The 21,765-nt window shown below is 33.7% G+C and overlaps 1 protein-coding gene across 1 annotated transcript in view; it reads left to right on the forward strand.

Moving 5' to 3' along the window:
• LOC132695644 (S phase cyclin A-associated protein in the endoplasmic reticulum) overlaps window positions 1–21,765 on the forward strand; it is an 88,365-nt gene that overhangs the window by 8,566 nt on the left and 58,034 nt on the right. Inside the window, exons 13-18 of the mRNA XM_060660027.1 lie at window positions 2,424–2,651; window positions 4,512–4,749; window positions 5,107–5,217; window positions 5,275–5,446; window positions 5,506–5,635; window positions 9,987–10,114. Of these exons, the coding sequence (XP_060516010.1) occupies window positions 2,424–2,651; window positions 4,512–4,749; window positions 5,107–5,217; window positions 5,275–5,446; window positions 5,506–5,635; window positions 9,987–10,114 (1,007 nt within the window). The remainder of the gene's footprint in view (window positions 1–2,423; window positions 2,652–4,511; window positions 4,750–5,106; window positions 5,218–5,274; window positions 5,447–5,505; window positions 5,636–9,986; window positions 10,115–21,765) is intronic.

Below are 21,765 nucleotides of genomic sequence, written 5' to 3' on the forward strand. Positions count from 1 at the left end.
AAATATCCGAGAAAAACCGAAATATTGCGCTTTCGTTTTTATTATTTTTTAAAGCTATTTGAAAAGATATGAAAAAACGGAAAACACTTTTCCATTGGCACTTTTTAATCTCTCCAAATTGACGTTAACAAATTTTCATTACAGCGTTTCGATTCCATGGAACCACCATCAACTTTGATTTTTCTTATGGGATGGAAAAAAAGTACACACAGTATTAGGTTGTGCTTTTCATTGCGAATTCAACGATGTACGATACAATACGGTTACTTATGTTTTTATCCAGAAAAATGGCTTTTTAATACATTTCTAGTATTTTATTGTAGTAGGCCATGAGATCCGAACGATGAAAGGCAAAAGAAAATGGTTGACAAGTTCGAGTTAATGTGTTTATTTATTTACTAACTCTAACTGTTCATTTAACATAACAACTAAATCCAACAAGTTAATGAAAAACAAATTCTATAACAAATGTTCGAATAAATGACCTCCATTTTCTAGGCATAAGTACGCCCGTCTCACGGTAGACTCCAAAACACGACTTAACATTTCAGGAGTAATTTTATTAAACGCTGCTCGTACTGATTGACGTAATTGTTCCTCGTTGTCAAAACATTCTTTGAATACCTCATTTTTTATGTAGCCCCATAAGAAAAAGTCCAAGGGAGTTAAGTCCGGGGACCTTGGAGGCCAAGGTGTTTCACTGTAAGTCCCAATGTATTTTCCATCAAACCGTTCAGTTAAATATTGGCGAACTTCTCTGGAGTTATGCAGCAGCCTTGCACAGCGCCTAGCGGTAAATCATCTAAGGCATCTTCTAAATCGTGCCTCAAGATGTCAAGGTACCGCTCGGAAGTTAAGGAATTATTATAGAAAATAGGGCCTATAATCTTGCTACCAAAAATCCCACACCAAATATTAACCCCAAAGCGAACTTGATGTCTGGATAGTCTATTAACACGTGGATTTTGTTGCGACCAATAGTGTGTATTGCGCCTGTTATAAATACCGTTATTGGTCACCATACTTTCATCAGACCAAATCACTTTATATGGAAAATTAAAACTCTCATCACACATCCTGGTATACCACTCACAAAAATGTCTACGTCGTTCGTCGTCACCCGGTTTTAATCCTTGACATATTCTGAATTTGTAAGGCTTAAATTCATTTTTCCTTAAAATAAACTGAGCTGTAGATTTAGCTACCCCATTCTGGTCTTCAATTTCTCTGGTAGAAGTTTGTGGATTTTCGATAACAGATTGTAGAACAATGTATTGGTTTTCTTCATTGGAAGGTTTTTGTCGGGATAATGCAGGCTTCTTAAATGATCCATATTCTTTCAGATTAAATAACAAACGCCGAAAAATACTCTTGTCAGGTTGTCTCCGCTCTGGGTATTTGTTAGAATACATACGCTCGGCTTCCACACAATTTCTTTGGCATCAGATGTAGCAAGACAGCATATCACATTTTTCTTCGTTTGTAAAATTACCTCCCTCCATTGTAGAACAAAATAAATTAGAAAAAGACAACAACAATAAAAATACAAAAACAATAACTAAAGGAATAAACTTATGATCGACTGATAACAAAGACAAATAACATTAATGTGTCATTGAAATTGACTGGATGTCATTTTGTCATGGCCTACTCCATTTAAATGCTGAAATGTATATGTAAAAATCCATTTTTCTGGATAAAAACATAAGTAACCATATTGTATCGTACATCGTTGAATTCGCAATGAAAAGCACAACCTAATACTGTGTGTACTTTTTTTCCGTCCCATAAGAAAAATCAAAGTTGATGGTGGTTCCATGGAATCGAAACGCTGTAATGAAAATTTGTTAACGTCAGTTTGGAGAGATTAAAAAGTGCCAATGGAAAAGTGTTTTCCGTTTTTTCATATCTTTTCAAATAGCTTTAAAAAATAATAAAAACGAAATCGCAATATTTCGGTTTTTCTCGGATATTTCCGGAACGGCTTGGAATTTTCAAATTTGTAAAACGGGATCTTGTTCGGTATCAAAATGCGCAACTTTTGTCTAATTTAACCGACACTGTATCTCTTATAGTTTCCGAGATCCCCATGCTGTGCATCCTTATCTTGGACACACTGTATATATATATATATATATATATATATATATATATATATATATATATATATATATATATATATATATATATATATATATATATATATATATATATATATATATATATATATATATATATATATATATATATATATATGACGTCTATTGCAATTATTTCTGGGGGTATCATGAACATGATACCAAATTGTTCACAGAATTACCCTTGAAAATTTTTCTGTTTTGCTTAAATGCTATTGTGAAATGCCATGAAGTCCTTTATACTGCGAAAGTGTGAATCCTAAACAAAATATTGTATAATTTTAGGAAAGGTTGTCGGCACTGCATGAAAAACAATTAGCTTCCACCCAGGAGCTTCAAAAACGCATAGAGCAAAAACAAGAGGACTCCAAGCGTAGACATGAAGAAAATATGGAACATATCAGACAAAGAGCTTTGGAGTTATCTATTCATCGTTGTCATCATGATGACAATCAGGCCCCAAATATGGTACCGTATACGACGCAAAAATTGTGTACAGTGTGCAATGTGCTCGTAAGTATTTTGCCTACTAACTAATAATCACCTATAGTTATTCCCATTACTGTTCGTGGGAAACATTCCAGTTACTTTGATACCCTGATACTGCCTTTTTGCTTAGTTTTCAATGTACCCACTACCTTATTATATTTTTTATATTTTAGGTTTTAAAATTGGTAAAGCGACATAATGACAAGATGGTATATTGACTATCATGCCGTCCTTTCTCTTTTAGATGAAATTTCATTTGTAGCATTAAGAAATTGTTGTTGATGTATTTAGTTGAATAAGCAAAGCTTGGCATATTAACACAAAAGCTGTATTCAGGATATATATTTTTTTAAATACAGTGTTTACACCTTGTTATAGCTTGGGTTTGACATAAAGTGAGATTGACATTGACACTGAAGCTCTTGCTTGAAAATTTGGCACTTTAAGAGGTGTGTTCAAAAAGTAAGGTGACTTTTAAATTTTATCTTAAAGTATTAAGATGTAATACATTTGTGCCAACCAAACATGAAACTTCTGGTAAGTACTTTTTGGTATAGCCTTGAGTTCTTCCAGCGATTTTTTCTTTGTCTCCTCAATCGTTCCAAACCTCCTTTTTTTCATGGGTTTCTTGAGTGGGAACAACAAAAACTCGCGGGGGGCGGGCCATATTCGGTGAATATGGTGGCTGAGGCATCATTGTGGTTTTGTTTTTGGCCAAAAAGATACAAGCAACAATGAATGAACAGATGTATTATCGTGATACAAAATCCATGAATTGTTTTCCCACAATTTTGGACGTCTTCTTCGATTGATTTTCGCAAACGGCGCATAACTTCAATTTATTGACCTATGTCCTTATGGTAAAAACTCTTGAGGTGCTAGGCCACGATTATCAATGAAAATAGTAAGCACAGTCTTGACATTTGATGGAACTTGACGTGCTTTTTTCGGTCTTGGCGATTGTTCTATTGGTACGACTGGACTTTGATTTCGACGTCATACCATATACCCATATTATATATACCAGTTATGTCCTTTTTTAGCATATCAGGATCATCATTTGACGGTCCTTTTTTTCAAGAATTAAGCAGTTTCGGTACAAATTTTGATGTTACACGTTTGATGTCAAAAACTTCGGGAAAAATTGCATGGCCCCAGCCAATAGAGATGCCGATGTCTTCAGCCGCTGTTCGAGATTCCGTGATTTTTCAACACCATTTGTTTCACTTTTTTAACGCTTTCATCAGTTATTGACGTGCCGGGGCGTTCAGAGCCAGGTTCGTCATCGACGTCTTCTCGGCCATCTTGGAACATCTTGTACCACTTACAAATCTTTTTTTTCAAAGTAGATTTACCATGTGCCGTTGTCACCATTGCAGGTGTCTCGCAAAAAAAGTAAACTTGCAAACTGGCCAAAACAGTGAACATATGTTAGGGACATGTGTACCAACATAACAATAGAAAATATCGAAGATCAAATGTACGTAGCCCGTCCAATTACAAAAGTCACCTTACTCTTTGAACACACCTCGTATGCTGTATAATTGTTCTTGAGTTTGAATCATATGGAAAAACATTTAGTACTGCAATTAAAAACATATTAGAAATAAAATAATTTGATTAATCCCAATATTTAACATAAAATAAAAACATCTGGTGAATATAAAACCTTCAGTAATGATCACTGACAGTCAAGTTAATGTAACTTGACTCAAATATTTCACCATAAAAATTTGTATATATGTTTGGTGCATATGTATACATATAGATATTTTTCGTATGGTTCCGACTTAAAGTTAACAGTGTTTCTTATAGTCGCTTTCAATAATTAAAATCTAAACAAGAAAGTTTCTTAATATTTTAAACTTCTATATTAATTTTTAGATAAAATCTGAAGTCTATCTAATGAGCCATCTCAGAGGCAGAATGCATCAAGAAGCTGTCAAGCAAGCAAACCCAGATTCAAATGGTTTAACATCGAATGAATTGGAACAGTATAATTTAAAACAAATTATCGATGCACCTGTGGGTAAAGAAGATCCAAAAGAAATAGCTGTAAAGGAGCGTGGGAAAACATACAGAAAAAGATGCAAGAAGATCAGACAGAGAATGGCAGTCAAGGGTAAAATATATACGGGCATAAAATTTACTTTTTATTAACGAAATTTTTGATGTTTGTTATGACTATTGCACCCCACTTTACTTAAATGCCTTAATATTTGCTTCTTTGTCTAACTTTTTAAAACTTTCATATATCCTTTCTTCGCAATAATTGAAATAATTTTTTTTTATGACTGACCAAATATATTTTACACGTTTTTTCTTCAGGTTCCTGTTTTTATTTCTTTCATCATTCATGCTTCATAACAATACAAATTGATGCATCATTTCCTTAATAATAAAATCTTAAAATCTCCATGCTTAATAACTGCAGCCTGTAAACATGTCTCTAGTAAAAATTACTTTTTATTAATATTAGGTGCAGAATATGAAACGGCCTACAAACCAGTTGTAACAGATGGTACAAACAAAAGGAGTCTCAATCGAAACATTAACACCATTGGCACCTTGACCAATCAAGCTAATCAAGGTATCTTTTGTGTTTTTATTTTCCAGTCTAGATTGTTTTGAATGTCTGTTGTCTTAGGATTATCACCGGCTAGTTTAAGTCAACTCGATAAAATCCTTAATGAACTATCTCGGCTATTAGCTAAAGGGAACGGAAATGATTTGTTGATGTTCCAAAGTGTTGGTGGTTTTGGAGTTTTGGGCAAGCTGCTAGCATTAGGCCAGGAAGGAAATAGCTCCATTTCAGTCAAGTAAACTTAGTGATATATAACTTGGACAATTTCAATGTTTATTTGGTAATGCTTTTCAGGACTCTTATTATTTGCTGCAGTCTGTGGCAGATAGCTTGCAAGGGTTTGGAAGGTGCCAAGAATTGCGAATATGTAATTTTAGCCAATAAGCTAACTCCTGTTATAGACCTTCTGAACTCAAGGTTGCAGGTAAATTATGCGATGTTTGTCATCTTTATGTAGCATTCAAAAATTTAAATTAAGTTCAATATTCCAATAGAAAAAAAAGTGTGAAAGAAAAAAATGTAAATATCAACTTTTTTTGAAGAACCAGCAACCTCACAAAGACGAAAACATTTTAATTGAATAACAACATTTTCAAAATTTATAGTCTAGGGTAGGTTACGCGATTATGTAAAACAAAACAAGAGGCATGATCCTTCAAAAAAGGTAACATCTCTGATTTCGAACTTTAAAAATTTGCGATTTTGCTACTAGATTCAATCATTATATTTACAAGCCATTAATAACATTTTTAAATGAATATCTGGGCATATTAGAGGGTTAGTTTATCTTGGCATCATTTTGATTGGCTGCAACTTTTTTGTTTTTGAAGATATTGTGACAATGTTATGGAACTTCAACAAAGAAATTATGTGGCAATCAATCAGAACTTTTATTAAATGTCAAAGTTGTTAGAATTAAACTTACGTAAAATGTGTTAAACAAAATGGTGGTCGCATATATTTTTATTGTTGCAAATGTGAAAATAGATCTTATCTAATTTCTAACCAAAAATCATCTATTTTTCTCCTGTTTTTGCCAATATCTTTAAAACAAATGGACTAATATATGAAGTCTGTTATATAATTCTAATTGGAATGCTGATAAGAGATATAGTGGTGTTGATTTAAAAATATATCAAATAGGCCGATATCTCAGGAAATTGTTAGTCTTTTGATTTACATGTCAATTAGAAAAAACTTGCACCTAACCGTACATTTTTATTTTTTCATTTATCTTGATGTCTTCAAAAACAAAAATGTTACAGCCAATCAAAATTTTATCACGACAAATTGAGCGGCACACAAAAATATTCTTCCAATAGCAGATTGAAGAATTACCGTTTAATGTTTTTACTTTCTTACCGACCTGCAGGGTGTCCTAGCTTTAAGAAAAACATTTGTAATCATATTTATAGGGTCCGTGGACTAAATTTTTCTGAAGAAAAACTTAACTGTTTTTTGTATATATAGAAATTATGAATTATGACTCTTTTGACTCTTGACTCTTTTGTTAAAAAAATAGAATAAATCAAATTTTCTGTAAATTAGATAAGGATGTTAAATAAAATTGTTGGTAGATAAAGCACTACAGTACACTTTTTCCTTCAAAACTATTGGGTCTACAACCCTCGGGCCTTTGATTCTAGAAATTTGTCTACTTTTTCTTTAAATTTTAACACTGTAATACGGTAAGACAGAATATCTAGACCTACATTTATAAAATGTGATCTCATTTTTATCTGTCATATTATAGGAACCTTTGGTGATGTGGATCTATTTTCGAAGGATGCAACAAAACATTCTTTTTTTACTGTCTCAATTCAATAGTTCTTTATTTCAGCGTTCCGACTAAGCTGTGAAAATAATGTTCTTTGTTGTTGGTCTATTTGTAGTGTCCCTACGTTACGGTTACAATAAAATGAACAACCAGAATACGTTAAATCTATATAAACGAAAACGCATCCCATGCATAAAATAAAAGTCCTAAAGACCCTACCGAATCGATGCGTAAAAAACCGGAGAAAAGGGTAAAAACGATTTTTCAAAATTGACAAATGGACCGGTTTTGTGTTGTCTGCAGGACTTTCAGTTTTCTCTTTGTATTTTTTTACGGACGATTAAGTTTCACTTATTACGGAGAACGAAAGTGAACAATTTCCCAATTTTATTCTAAGCGTTTTCTGAAATATTTGCCTCGGTCCGTTAGTTCGAGTTCGTATTGAAAAAATGCTACCGGGTTTGACGATTTGTTTAGTAGGAGAAAATAAATTCACGGCGCATAAAATATTAATGTAAATTGGAAGACTGTTTTTAGTACAGTTTTTAATTTTTGTTTATTGTTTTTAAAAAGATATTGAGTACATTGGGATTAAACAACATAATGCAGAAAAACTATGAAAAAAAAAAGAGTAAGAAGAAGGAAAAGGAAACATCAGTATTTCAAAAAATTCAAAAAGTTATTGGTGATTTCCGTAAGGAAACTTTTGTCCTGATAGTCCCCTAGCAGCTGAAAATTATTCAGGCTTCTCTACTTACATTACGCTTCTACAGGATTCCCTAAACTCGATAGCCTATTTGAAGTAAATGGAGAATGGAAAATAGGCATCTAAAACTTGAGAATTGGTCATAGCAGACTATAATGTCCATTTTTTTAAAATTGGGACGTTGCAACGTTGCCACATCTATTCGATATTTTTGGTTACTGTGAAAAATTTTGAAACCTATGTAATATGTTATCTGTTGGGGTATTTTGGAGATAAACATTTTTTTTTACAGTTTGGCAAATATAACATGCAGTTAAGGGTATCGCATACAGGAGGTCACATAAGTTATACGCGATTTTTAAAGGGAATCACCTGTATTTTATTATGGCAATAAAAATGCGATTCTTTCTTAATATAAAAATATTATAACACTCTAACTACTATCTACCCAGTTTGAACTGTTTTGCAGTAAAAAGCTGCAATCCAGAATAATTAAATTTAAGCAAATATAACTGCTTTAGTAGTAAGCTGTAGTGATATATTTTGACAATTCAAGATAAGATAATATTTACCAAACAATTTATCACTGCCGAACCTTCAGGATTATTAGTCCAAGCTATAGCGAGAAGGTTTTGGGTTTTGGGAGAACAGAATTTTTCAAAGAAATTTCCACAGGCTACTGTAACACTTTTTACAAAACTTCTGAATTCCTCCTGCATCGGTTTTTCCTGAGTCGAACTTGTTAATTTCGCCAATCATCCAGTTTCAGTCAAGCTCTGAAGAAGCCAACAGGATGATTGGCTAAACGTTAGTAACTTCGACTCAGGAGGAATCCAGAAGTTTTATAAAAAGTAGAGAGAAGAGAAGTTTAGCAAGTCTTCAACGATATTCTAAAGTTTTTTACTCACATAGCATAGTTTTGTAAACACACTGTATGAGTTACCTTAAATCTAATGTCGTAATAGTAGCTTGGCAAGTCGTAACTAACATCTTAGCTGAAGGGGTTATTCTTATGATATACTTCTTGCAAATTTTCTAAAAAGTAATTTCGATGTCCAAAATACCCCAAGAGAGCTATAATATACAAGGTGTTTTTTAAATTTTAAAAATAAAACTTCATATGAACATATGTCCTAAACGTCTTAACTTTTGAGATACAGGGTAGTAAAATTTTCAAAAATAAAATATATGTTTTAATATCTGCAATATCCCTTCAGATATTTTAATGAAATTTGTCACACATGATATGTGTGATCAAGAGGCATTATTTAGTGTACTTTCTTTAAATACACTAGTGGCGGGCGTACGCATACAATCGTATCAACCGTTTTTCAATCTGATGTACGGTTTTCGCTTGATTATAACAATATCGTTGATATGGTAGCATGCAGAGATATTAGTTTTTATTTTTAAGTGAAAACCGTGCGACGGACTAAAAAAAAAAAAAGAGATCAAATCTGCTCATAAATAAATGCAAATATCATTATTTTTTAAGGAAATCAGTGGCTATGAATAAATAATATTTTAAATTTTAAATTGAGAACTTTTTTTGGAAAAAACAAAATATCTGTCTAAAACAAAATATATTGAAGACTGTTCTTTTCACGTTTACAGTTTTAATCAAATTACATAACATCCTAACAAGATAAGTAATAAACGATTCTTATTTTTAAAAAAACTACCCACTATTAATGATTTTTAACAAAATTGTCTGTTAATAAATTAATGACAACCGTTTCGAAAAAAAGTAGAACATAGAAACTACATAAGTGGTTGAAAATATTCTCCATCTTGAAGGATACACAGTTCAGGGAATTCATTATTATTTATTTATTAACTTAATGTATTTGTGTCGTCATTGGAATATTCGCACATTTTTTTAGGTTGTGGGAGTCTATATATTTTTTGCTTTTCTCTTCTATCTCTGCAAATACTATCCACAGTAGTACGTAGGACGAGAATTGGACATGAGACGTGTCAAATAGTATGTCATGGCGACATAGTAGCTATAGAATAATCGTTCTGATTTTTTTTATAAAGGTGATTAGTCCTCTGCCTTTGAAATTATGTGTGGACTTTGAAATTCTTGATAGATATTTTATTTTACCTTAATAAGCGGAAGGTCTCATTAGCTCATGAACTCATTCTCACTCACTCATTGCCGCATACATAATGTTTGTTACTGCTTAAAATTTTTCCTGACGGCATTGTGACAGTTCGAGTTCGATCTTTTTATCTATTGCACCAATCTGGTGGCAAGCGGAATTGGGAGTAATATTGGATATATTTTAGGATTTGGGGGATTTTGAAGATTCTCTTCCATCCGATCCACTCAGTACTGCCCTTATGCAACTGTTGGCGTTAGTCTTAAAAAATGCTCCAAAAACAACACCAACAAGCAGAATACAAGATGTCTTAAGGTAAGAGTTTTTTGTATTTCTAAGCCATTTAAAACAGCCGTTTATTTAACAACTTCAACTGCAAATATTTAGTCTGCAAATTTAAGTCGGTATTATTGTTAACTTCTTTATTATTGAAGATCGATTAAATTAGTGTAGTATTTATTTCGGCGATTAAAGTGGCTGTAGCGTTTGCGATTGATTTTAAAACAATATATTTTTAAAAACGGCATTGGCATCTATTCTTCATCATAGTAACAATAATAAATAAGTAAAGCAACTCGGCATGTTCAAATTATTATTAAAATGTTCATTAAATGTTGCAATACATATCCTACATGCTGGACGCTTTAAAACGCTTCGGTGAAACTACCTCTGTGGATGCTGCGTATGAACGACGGCTTGTATTGGCGATTTTGGTCTTTCGCTTGGTCATTTATATAAATGGGACAATTATTATTTAATGATCGAAAAAAGTGTTTAAAAATTGATTTATGTAGAAACGTTAAATATTTAAGTGTTTTCTAATAAACTATTTACAAAACTTCTGGATTCCTCTTTCGTCGGTGGTTGTTCAGTCGAACCAACATTTCGCGAATTCTGTAAGGCTTCTTCTGCAACTCATGCGAAATGTTAGCAAGTTCATTTCAACATCAACAGACGCGGGAGGAATCCGGAAGTTTTGTAAATAGTAGCCTTGGGAAGTTTATTTGAAAAATTGTTTTCTAATGTTTTCAAAAAAAATGTTCAAGTCAGAATACATTATTTATTACATTTTTTATTATTAAAGAAACCTAACATACCCACAAATTTATCTAAATATGTAGTTTTAACAACTATTTTTTATTTCTTGAAAAAGGAATGGTTTTAAATTTTCTTTTTCAATTTTTGTCGTAACTAAATCGCTAAATAAAGAATACTGATTTTTTCTAAATAATACGCACAAACATACGGTTATCGTGTCATACAAATGACAATATAAAATAACCATTTATGTATTTTATTTATATAATAACTCACTCAGTGATTACTTATTTATAAAACAAAATCGGATTATGTAATACGCGTTGTATGCGACACAAGAATCTACCACTTTAAAAAATGTGTATTAATTAACACTAACTTATTACTCTCAAAAATAGTCAACGGATATCATCAACAGGGTAAACGATTGAAATGATTTCGCAAAGTAGCAACAACGATTTTCGCTCAAAAATGTGACCAGAAAAATTGAGAAATAATATAAAACAATCAACTAATCAAATCAACAATGAACCAAATAATATAACAAACAAGTACGACATAGAAAAAAATCCGAATTAGTAGGCCGGCAATGCAGATTTTGCCTAGACAAAGCTAAGTATTTAACCCACTAAATTCGGATCTGAAATTCGATTCGCGATAGGTCGCGCATGCCTAATTTGCACCTAATGTAGAAGAAGCGTCGTTATTGTTATTATCGATGATCGTTCCGAGGTTGACAGGACCCGCTTCGGTGGCCATTTAACATTTCTGTTCTCGGGACAAGAATTCGTGGAAGACGAAAATGTTTATCGCGAAGACATGCCTTCGCGACATTCTCCGACGTTTTTTTTTTAACGTTGTACAGCGATTAGATAGGGCGGGCGGCGCTTCGTGGGGCCGACGACGTCGCCCGATAGCCTCTCACTCCATTCGGCCAAAACCTGTTTTCGATTATCTCCTTTTGTTTTCGTTAATTTCCATACGTTTGTCGCGCGGGTATTAACATAACTTCGGGTATTTATTTAGTTTTATTGATTTTGAAGCGGTTTTCTTTTTTCTTTTTGTTTAAATCGAGACTCTGTGTACTCATTTAATGGTTTGGATTTAAGTAGCGTGACCACACGTATTTGACATTGGCTACCGATGGTTGCGAGTATTGTTTTCCATTTTTGTATGATTAAATCATGTAGTTACTAGACATATAGAGGCCCGGCCTACACTGACAGTAGAAAAACTCATGAAGCAACTATGTACAATTTTTTTGAGAAGGTCCATCAACGTGCTCCTGCTCGAGATTTAAATTTAAAATAAGACCTTGCTGCTTTCAACAAACAACATGGCCGCTGAGAGATCGTCGATGTTTGGATGCGGCTTTTTACGGCAGTATTTTCTCAAAATATGTCGAAATCCTATTAAATTTTCAGGACTAGAAAAGCACTGCAGAATTGCAGCACTCACGTCGGCCTCAGTATAATTCTGTAATTAATTTGGCGTTTTTGTTGTTCAAGCTAGAATACAATTTCTACATGTATTTTTTGTGTAATCTATCTTTTTTTTGTAAATCAACGCAAAGCATTAGTTTTCATAAACTCGTAGGTTTAGAATCCATTGAAATAACTTTGATTTGCTAGATAGTGGCCAAGAATCATCTAAGTGAAAAAATATTCAAGGAGCACCTGCTTTGGACAGTAGTTGACAATGGGTATTTCTTATTGTTCTAGTAAAGATTCAACTTGCTTTCTTATATTTATTGTAATTCTTGTATACTAAAACATATTACCCTAACATAGCTATTTAAGTGAAACCTAAAAATGTAGAGAATTTTGTTTGGTAAATTCACATGTAAAAAGGTCCTCACATTTGCCACATTTAATGAAATTTCGTAAAAGAACAAAGTATTGAAAGCACAAATTATACAAGTTTGTGAGTACGGCACTGAGATATTGACACCAAGAATGAAAGCAACAACGGCACAGGGCACGGAATGTTCTGCGACAATAATAATTACTTAGCTCGGCGTTGCCAATTATGTTGGGATTCGAGAGTTTGATGTTGCGTTCTTATAAAAATTAACTAATTTAACAGAAAAATTACGAAAATATCATAGCCATCTGCTGCGCATAAATTTTTACCGTAGTAGGGCCATGATCTGATAGCTGTAAGGATTATATTCATATTATAAACTTTTTCACAAAATTCGTATTAGGCATGCGATTTTTTTAAATTCATAAGTAGCACTAAGATATCTCCAATATATTCTATACAAATAGGATTCAATATACAAAAAATAGAAAATTGCAGTTTCGTCTCTGGATTTTTCAGTTGATGATTCACAAACGTCTCTTCTTCAACATCAACTGTTTCTGGCAGCTTCAAGTTTTTTTTATTTTATAGAGAAAAAGATAGGAAAAAACGCCACTCTGTATAAAGGGCGTCGGTCGCTGGCTTTAAAAATAAGTTTCGTAATGCCGAGAATCTGTTTACAATAATGTTAAACTTGTTCAAGAGGAATGTGGTTTTGATTTGCATCATTAATAGAACGTGTTAAATAAAAATATTGTTTTAAAATTTAAAATTCTACAAAATTTCAAAATTTTGACTTAAATTTGAAATAGAATTAAATAAAAATAAGAATCTCCAAAATAAGGATCTTTAAATTTTGATACAAAATGTTTATTTAACATTTTGGATTACATTTGCAAAAAAGACCAGTTTATTCTTCAACCAAACTAATGTTTTTTTTTTAATTTTGGGTATCCTGTGAAACAGTCTCTCGACACTGCGAATTTTTTTATAAAGTGGTTTTTTTCTCAATTTATTTTTTTTAATTCACTTCTATGGGGGTGTTTTGCGACGCATCTCCCTTATTTACAACGCTAGCTTGTTGCGATTTTCGTGATCCAAGGTCATTTTTTCGTGAAATGAAAGGTGGAGCAAACAGAAATATCATAGGTATTTTGGATTTTTGAGATAAGTGGTGATTTTGGAAAATTTATCCGTAATTTTTTCGAAAAAATGAAAACTGGTCTGGAGAAGGTTCTTTTACGTAGGATCCAGCGACGTAGTCTTCTTTTCTTAGACTTACAAATTTTTATATATAAACTAAACTTTTGTTTTTTTAATGACGCACCTTATATGTCTTTTAATAGTTTTATTTGGCTTATTACTAGTTATTCAGAAATATTCCTACTTCAGATACAATGCAGATTTTCTTTACATAAATTACATAATTTATCACAAAAATCTAGTGTGCAATGAAATTTGTGTGTGTGCAATTTTAAGTGCGCATTGATCCAATTTCTTGTAATTATCACATCGGGGGTTAACGTAAGCCATCATGATTATTGATAAAGATGAAGATTGATAAATCTCTGCCACCAGAAATCTGGAATTGCGAAGTTGTTGACAGCGTAATATATTTAAATGCATTTATTAAAAATAACGGATACTGCGAAACATAGATTACGCGTTGCATTCAGCTGGGTAGTGGAAATACCGAAATATATATCTGTTGAAACAAAAAAATCATTTGTAAAATAATATGGGTCATGGACAGCTAGGCCTGAACACCGTTTATCATGCTTAACAGCTGCCCCAAGCGTCGGGCAACTTTCCAACCAGATGGGCTGACACTATCCACAAACTAACAGGATTTGGGCTGGAGAAAGCAACTAGAAAATCTGAAAATCAACAAAGATGGCAACAAGCGATCAATCGCATTATAACGAAATTCGTTCACGATATTGGACTAAGAAGAGATAGCCGTCGCTGATGGAAGAAGAAGCAGAAATTAAAGTAATATAATTACGAAATGCTGCAATTGTTTGACAACTAAAGTATATTAGGGAAACATCACCTTTTTTCCTTGGTCTAGTCATAAAAAAATACAATTAAAGATATATGCTTCGTATTTGAAATATTTTTGAAAAGCTCGTATTAAGTCCTTCCATTAAAAAATACACGCGTTTGGTTTGTATATCAATTTTTTTTAAATTTCACTACTGCTGCACTGGATCTTACTACTAGACCCGTACAAAGACCAGTTTTCATATTTTCTATAACCAAATTGCAAAGATTGCCTAAAGATGCGACATTTTCACAATCACGCTGTGTCTAAAAATGCAAGAAGATCATTTGTGTTTTGTGTAACCTTTAATTTAATAAAAAAGCAAAAAAGTTTTTCAAAATTTTGTTGGTACCTAACTTAAAGCACCAACACACGTTTTAATTAAGAAAGGAAGAAAAGCTGAAAAGTCTAATTTTTTATAAATCTCAGTTTTATTACCATTAAATCAGAAGCACTTGAAAGTAGAATCTGGGATATCTACTATACGTAAGGTTACATTTTCGTACATACCAATTTCATTTTTTACGTAAATACTTTGAGTAGGTATCATCTCCATGTCGAGAACATCAATTTGCCCTTGGTGATAATAAACTTAAAGAAATTAACGAACATGTAAGGTCCGACGTAACTAATTTCGATAATTTTCTCCCAAAGTCGTCTGTTACAATTTTGGAAACGATCTATGTTATAATTGTATACTTAAAATACTGACGCAAATGGTTTAATAACCGATACTCGATAATTTTTTACTCCCGCGTATTTTAATACCCTTCGCGCTCGTCTTCGGTAATATTGATTTATTGTTAGTATCCCCCAAAACATGCAAACACGCAAATGCAATTGTTACGCCAAATACGTTACGGGTATTACAAAAAGATAATTTATCTAAAGATCTGTCCGCGTCGATCTAGACCGGTGGATCAAATAGTGCATTGTCGCTCTTTTTAGAACCCCACACCGTATTATTTCGGTTTCACAGTTTCGTTTGACCACAATAGGTTTGCCCATTTCCATCATTAATAATTCGTGATACGTTACGGTTTCGAAATTTTGTGGGTGTGGCCGATACTGAACGATGATTGACAGCAGTATGTGGAAACATGACAGCGATGGATGTTCGTACTTTTTAAATATGTCTTAAGAAACGCGTATATTTCCAATGTTAATTATGCAGTTGTTGGGTTTACTGACAAACGAGTGGAGTAATTACATTAAATTTCACTTTATAATTTTTCCTTTTCGAGTTTTGGTACGAACCGTATATTTTTTGTTGCTTCAATATATTTTACATAAAATATTTTTTCCTCTTCCTCTTATATGTGCGAAATTAGCAAATAACATTGCTTTTTGCAACGTAACAGACTTCTTTCTCTAAAATGCCCAATTATACACATTTTTACAAAACTACAACACGAATACAGAATTAACAATCGTCAAAATTCAAGCCGTGAATAATATTTCCGAAAACATCCGAGAAGAGAAATTGACGTCGTAAAATTACACTTTCCACATGCTCGATCGGTGTCTATTTGGGTATTTTATAGAAGGGAGCAGAAAAATATTACGTTATAAATGGAGAAGTCGTAAAAATAACCAGTTACGTATTAAACGAATTTTGAATATTTAACTTTGGTCCTTTTGACATTAAAAAATCTGATGTAGACAAACGGAACACACTAAATTTTTGCATATTTCAGTTCCTCTAAGAAATTTTTATTCGATACCTCCTTTGTTTTTGAATTTTAAAGCTTTAATAAGTTATCAATATTGAAAGAAATATTTAAAAAAAAACTCGTTTTCCTGGGATCTCCTGCCCTCCTTTCCATCTGCTGGCTTTGTAATACTAAAAATGGACCCTATTGCTTGAGTGAGGGCTTAGTAAAGCTCCCACGTAATTATTTCATATAGCGGGTTTCCAAAGTCTGGTCAACTCGAACCAAAAAACTAATTTGTCTTTGATTTTTAAAATAGATCACCTTGTGCCCAGACCTATGGAGTTAAGTTTTTTTAATATTCATTTATAATCGGTTACAAAAATATTTTGGAGAAAATATATAATAATAATAATAATAATAATAATAATAATAATAATAATAAATAGCTTTTATTGAAATACAACAAAAAGAATATACCACAATAGACTTGAACAGGTGGCGAAGTCTAGCAGGGCTACTCCGCCTAACCACCGGTAATAATGTAGTAGAATATTCAAAATTTAACAAGATGAAAAACTAACAAATATAAATAAGTCTCTTAAGTTCACTTAAATTCACAATTTGACAATCGAATCAAAGGTGGATAAATGAAAAAAAAAAGAAAAAAAGAAAAAAAAATTCAATGGAAAAAGCAAGGCAATATTCAAAAACGACGAAAATAAAAGAGAAACGATAAGCAAAAATAAATAAACAAATAAATAAAAATAAGCGGTCCAGTCTCTGCTTAATCTCACCAGCTCTTTTAATTTCTTTTTCAATGTAGAACTAATATCTAGTGGAAGTGAATTGTAAGTTTTAATAGCGTTATATGTGAAAGCTCTAAAACATAGCCGTAGTATCCTTGGAACATAGAACGGGTTACGGCCACGACTCGTCCTGTTATGTATATCACTACCCCTGACCAGTCTATCATAGAGAGGCTTTTCGTACCTAGTAATTTTATACACTAACGTAGACAGATGCACAAAATACTTTTCAGACAGATTTAACCACTGAGAATTCTTGAGTGCCGGCGTTATATGATCAAATTTATGCAAACCATAGCTCTATCTGAGGCAGGCATTTTGCAATTTTTATAAGCTGTATTGGTGTTTTCCATCTTAGAGCCGGCAGTATACAACGTCCGAAAATCCCAATAGAGAGAGTATAAGAGAGTCACACAATTTAAGACTATTCTCAGTAGATCAGTAGTCTTTATACATGTAAAGCACTTTCAGTTTCCCGTAGGACTTCTGCCGTAAATAAGAGAAGTGAGAATCAAAAAGCAGCTTACTATCGAGAACGACTCCCAAGCGGAGTACCATTCAAGTTTCAGATCATTCATCATCATCATCATCCTCAGCTATCCATCCATCGTCGGACGTACGCCTCCCCTAAGCATTGCCACTCCTTTCTATCCTGCGCATGCCACATCCAATTGTCTCCCACCAGTCTCTTTATATCATCTGTCCACCTAGTCTGGGGGCGTCCTCTGCTCCTCTTACTGCTCCATGGTCTCCACTCCATCACTCTGCGTGTCCAACGATCATCTTTGCTCCTGGCTATATGTCCTGCCCAGCTCCATCGCAGTCTACATAATCTCTCTATGACATCTGTCACTTTTGATCTTTCCCGGATTATATTATTGTTTATTCGGTCCCGGAGGGTTACACCTATCATCCTCCTTTCCATAGCTCGTTGTGTTGTTTGTAGCTTGCAAATGATTTCTTTATTAATTGCCCATGTTTCTGTACCGTATGTTAGTGTTGGAAGTACATATTGATCGAAGATTTGCGCTTTGAGGGTGTTTGGGAGGCCTGAACAAAAAACCTCCCTGAGTCTTCCAAAGGCTGTCCATGCCAACGATATCCTTCGCGGTAGTTCTGCTTTTAAGTTGTTTTTTGAAACTTCTATTTTCTGACCTAGATAAACATAGGATTCTGTGTGTTCTATTTTTTTGTTATCTATTTCGATTCTCGTTTCTTGTGTGATATTATCGTTCGTCATATATTTGGTTTTTCCTATATTCATCTTGAGGCCTATCTTTTTAGAGTTTTGATCTAGTTCCAATAGCATGTCTTGCAAATCTTGTTGATTATCCGCGAAGAGAACAATATCGTCAGCAAACCGTAGGTGACTTAAGTATTCTCCATTTATTTTAATGCCCTTAGTTTCCCATCCGATATTCTTGAACATATCCTCCAACGCAAGCGTGAACAGCTTCGGTGAGATGGACTCTCCTTGTCTAACTCCTCTGCCTATATCAATCTTATCTGTGAAATCTTTCAACATAACTTGGAGGGTTGCGTTGCTATATATATTTTGGATTAAGGTTGTGCATCGATAGTCGACTCTGCTGTTGCTTAATGCCTTCAATACAGCCCATATCTCTACAGAGTCAAAAGCTTTTTCATAGTCAATAAAAGCGACCCAGATTGGGATATTGTATTCATTTGTCTTTTCTATAACTGTTCTTACTACTTGCAGATGATCTAGTGTGCTGAAACCTCTTCTAAATCCGGCTTGCTCTTTAGGCTGGTAACTGTCAAGTTTGTTGGTCAATCTTTCTGTTATTATTTTTATAAATACTTTATACATGACAGACAACAGGCTGATTGGTCTGTAATTGCTTAATTTAGTTTTATCGCCTTTTTTGAAGAGCAAAACTACTAGGGCGTTCTTCCAGTCTGCGGGGACGTCGCACTCCAGCAGGCATTTATTGTATAATATTTTTAAAATGTCCAGAACTATTTCTCCTCCATAGATCAGCATTTCCAATACTATACCATCCCCTCCCGCTGTTCTTCCTTTTGGCATTTTGGACATGGTTCTCTCAATTTCCTCACTTGTTATGTCTGGGATTTCTTCTGAGCCTACATTCATTACCTTCTGTCGTTCTTTAGAAGATGTTTCTAGTGGTGGTTTGGCTTTGCTTTCGTATAGCGATCGATAAAATGCCTCAGTTAATTCTTTTAATTCTTCCATCCTGGTACATTCGATGTTGTTCTCATTTACAAGCTTTGTGATGTGGGTCCTGTTCTTAAATTCCCTTTGCAGTACTTTCAAACTTTTTCTCTCCTCTAGCGTCTGTCTAACTTGCTGGTTCTTATAATTCCTTGTTTCGAGTCGGATTTTCTTTCTTATTGTCTTGTTTAGTTCCGTGACTTCTATATGATTCAATGTAATATCTTGGTTTATCGTCTTGCGTTTTTTGATTAGATCCAGAGTTTGTTGGCAAAGCTGAAGTTTTTTCTTTTTCTTATTTCCTGCCACGTTATGTGCTATTTCTTGGATTTGCTTTGAGATCTCGTTGTTTAGCATATTAATAGACTGGGTGTGTAGCATATTTCGATCGATACAATTTTCTAGTTGACGTTGGTATTGCTCCTGTTTTACTCTGAGTTCCTCTGTGTTGATACCTTTGGGTCCCTTTGAGATCAATTTGTATCGTTCTATTTTTGTATCGAAGTATATCTTAGATCTGACCATACGGTGGTCACTTCCCATTTTAACGGAGTTTACTACGCTTGTATCTAGTACTATGTTTTTGTTGTTACTTATTAAGAAGTCTATTTCGTTTTTGATTAATCCGTTTGGGCTTTTCCAAGTCCACCTCCGGCTTTCTTTCTTCTTAAAGTAGGTGTTCATGATATGGAGGTTGTTTTCTTTAACGTAATTCAGTAGAAGTTTTCCTCTTTCATTACGTGTTCCCGATCCGAATGCTCCTACTCCTTTTTCTTGTGGGTCTGATCTTATTCCAATTTTTGCATTGAAGTCACCCATCATAAGAACATAGTGAGCCGTGTTGTTATTCAAAACCTGATTGATTTCCTCGTAGAATTCTTCTACTTCCTCATCTTCATGTTCTGTTGTCGGGGCGTATACTTGTATTATTTTACATGTGTATCTTTTGTTTACTCTTAGATCTATCGATATCACCCTCTCAGATATACTTTTATATTCTATAATGTTGTTTACTATGTTTTTGTTTACGAGAAATCCCACTCCATTAATCTTGTTTGTCTGGTTGCCTCTGTGGTAGAGAGTGTGTCCATTTTGCAGTGTTGTGCAACTTTCTCCACACCTTCTCACTTCGGATAGTCCAATTATATGCCAGTTAACACCTTTCAGCTCTTCCTCAAACTCAATTAATTTGTCATCTGTGGATAGGGTTCTTACGTTAAAAGTGGACACGTATAGGGTTTTTGTCTTGATGCGCTCTCTGTCTTTCCTTGTTTTTGATATCATCGAACTTTTGCCTCTCCCAGAATCCGTGAGGTCATTATATAGGATAATTTCCTCTTGTTTTATTGTCAAAAAGAACAACCTGGGTCTTGGAATCATTTAATTTCATACCATGGACCTTGGAGATTCTAGAAATCACTTCAAGATCCTCATTAATGCCATTGAAAGGCAAAGCTCCATCTTTGACCGAGAATGATAAATATATTTTCATATCATCGGCATACTGATGAGAGCAATATTTATTTAGGTGCATAGAGAAGTCAGAGGTGTAAATAGATAAAGGTCCCAAAATGCTGCCATGCGGAATTTCCCTTAAAATTGGCAGAAAGTCAGACACCGCTAATCCCTGTCGGCGACCTCCCAAGTAACTTTTCATAAACGTAATAGCGGTGTCGGTTAAATAAGAATATTATGATTTAAGGTATCGAAGACCTCGCTATGATCCAACAAAATCAACAAAATGGTCAACAGTGACATTAAGCAGTGCTGTGATTGTACTGTGCCAGGACCTAAACCCAGATTGGGAGGCAGGCAAAATATTCAAATCAGCAATATCATTATTAAGTTGATCATATATAACCCTCTCCAATATTTTAGACATTACACGGGGTAAGCTAATAGGGCAATAATGTGAGATTTCAGATGGCGAAGTTATCTTAGGAACAGTTAGTATATTAGCCTCCTTCCACAATGAGGGAAATTTGCTGGTGTCAGATGAGGAGTAATTAAAGAAAGTATTTTCAGATCGATGCCGTCCACACCATTTGCGTTTGATTTAATTCTGGATAATATTCTCTCCACATTCTTCTCTGTTTCAGTTGCAAAGTTAAGGCAACTAGTGATTTCGTCATATACACGATATATCTTTATTAGCCTGCTATTCACTGGCAGGAGGCGGAAGACTTTCTTTAAAAAACTGATTAAATGTGGACCAATCAGAAACATCTTCTGGGTTGCAGCGAGGTCCAGTATTAATGTTGAAATAGTTCAGTGTCTTCCAGAAGCCTTTGGGATCTGAGGGAAATTTATAATTTAGAAAAGCTTTTTTTTTTCATTTCTGCGCAAGGATTTATATTCATTTTTTGTACTTAGATAAGGCCTTATTTCTCAGTCGTTTCATAAGTCTCAAATTATGAGTAAAC

Source organism: Cylas formicarius, unplaced genomic scaffold (genome assembly GCF_029955315.1).
Source record: "Cylas formicarius isolate icCylForm1 unplaced genomic scaffold, icCylForm1.1 PGA_scaffold_10__41_contigs__length_53128322, whole genome shotgun sequence".
Taxonomy (NCBI): Eukaryota; Metazoa; Arthropoda; class Insecta; order Coleoptera; family Brentidae; genus Cylas; species Cylas formicarius.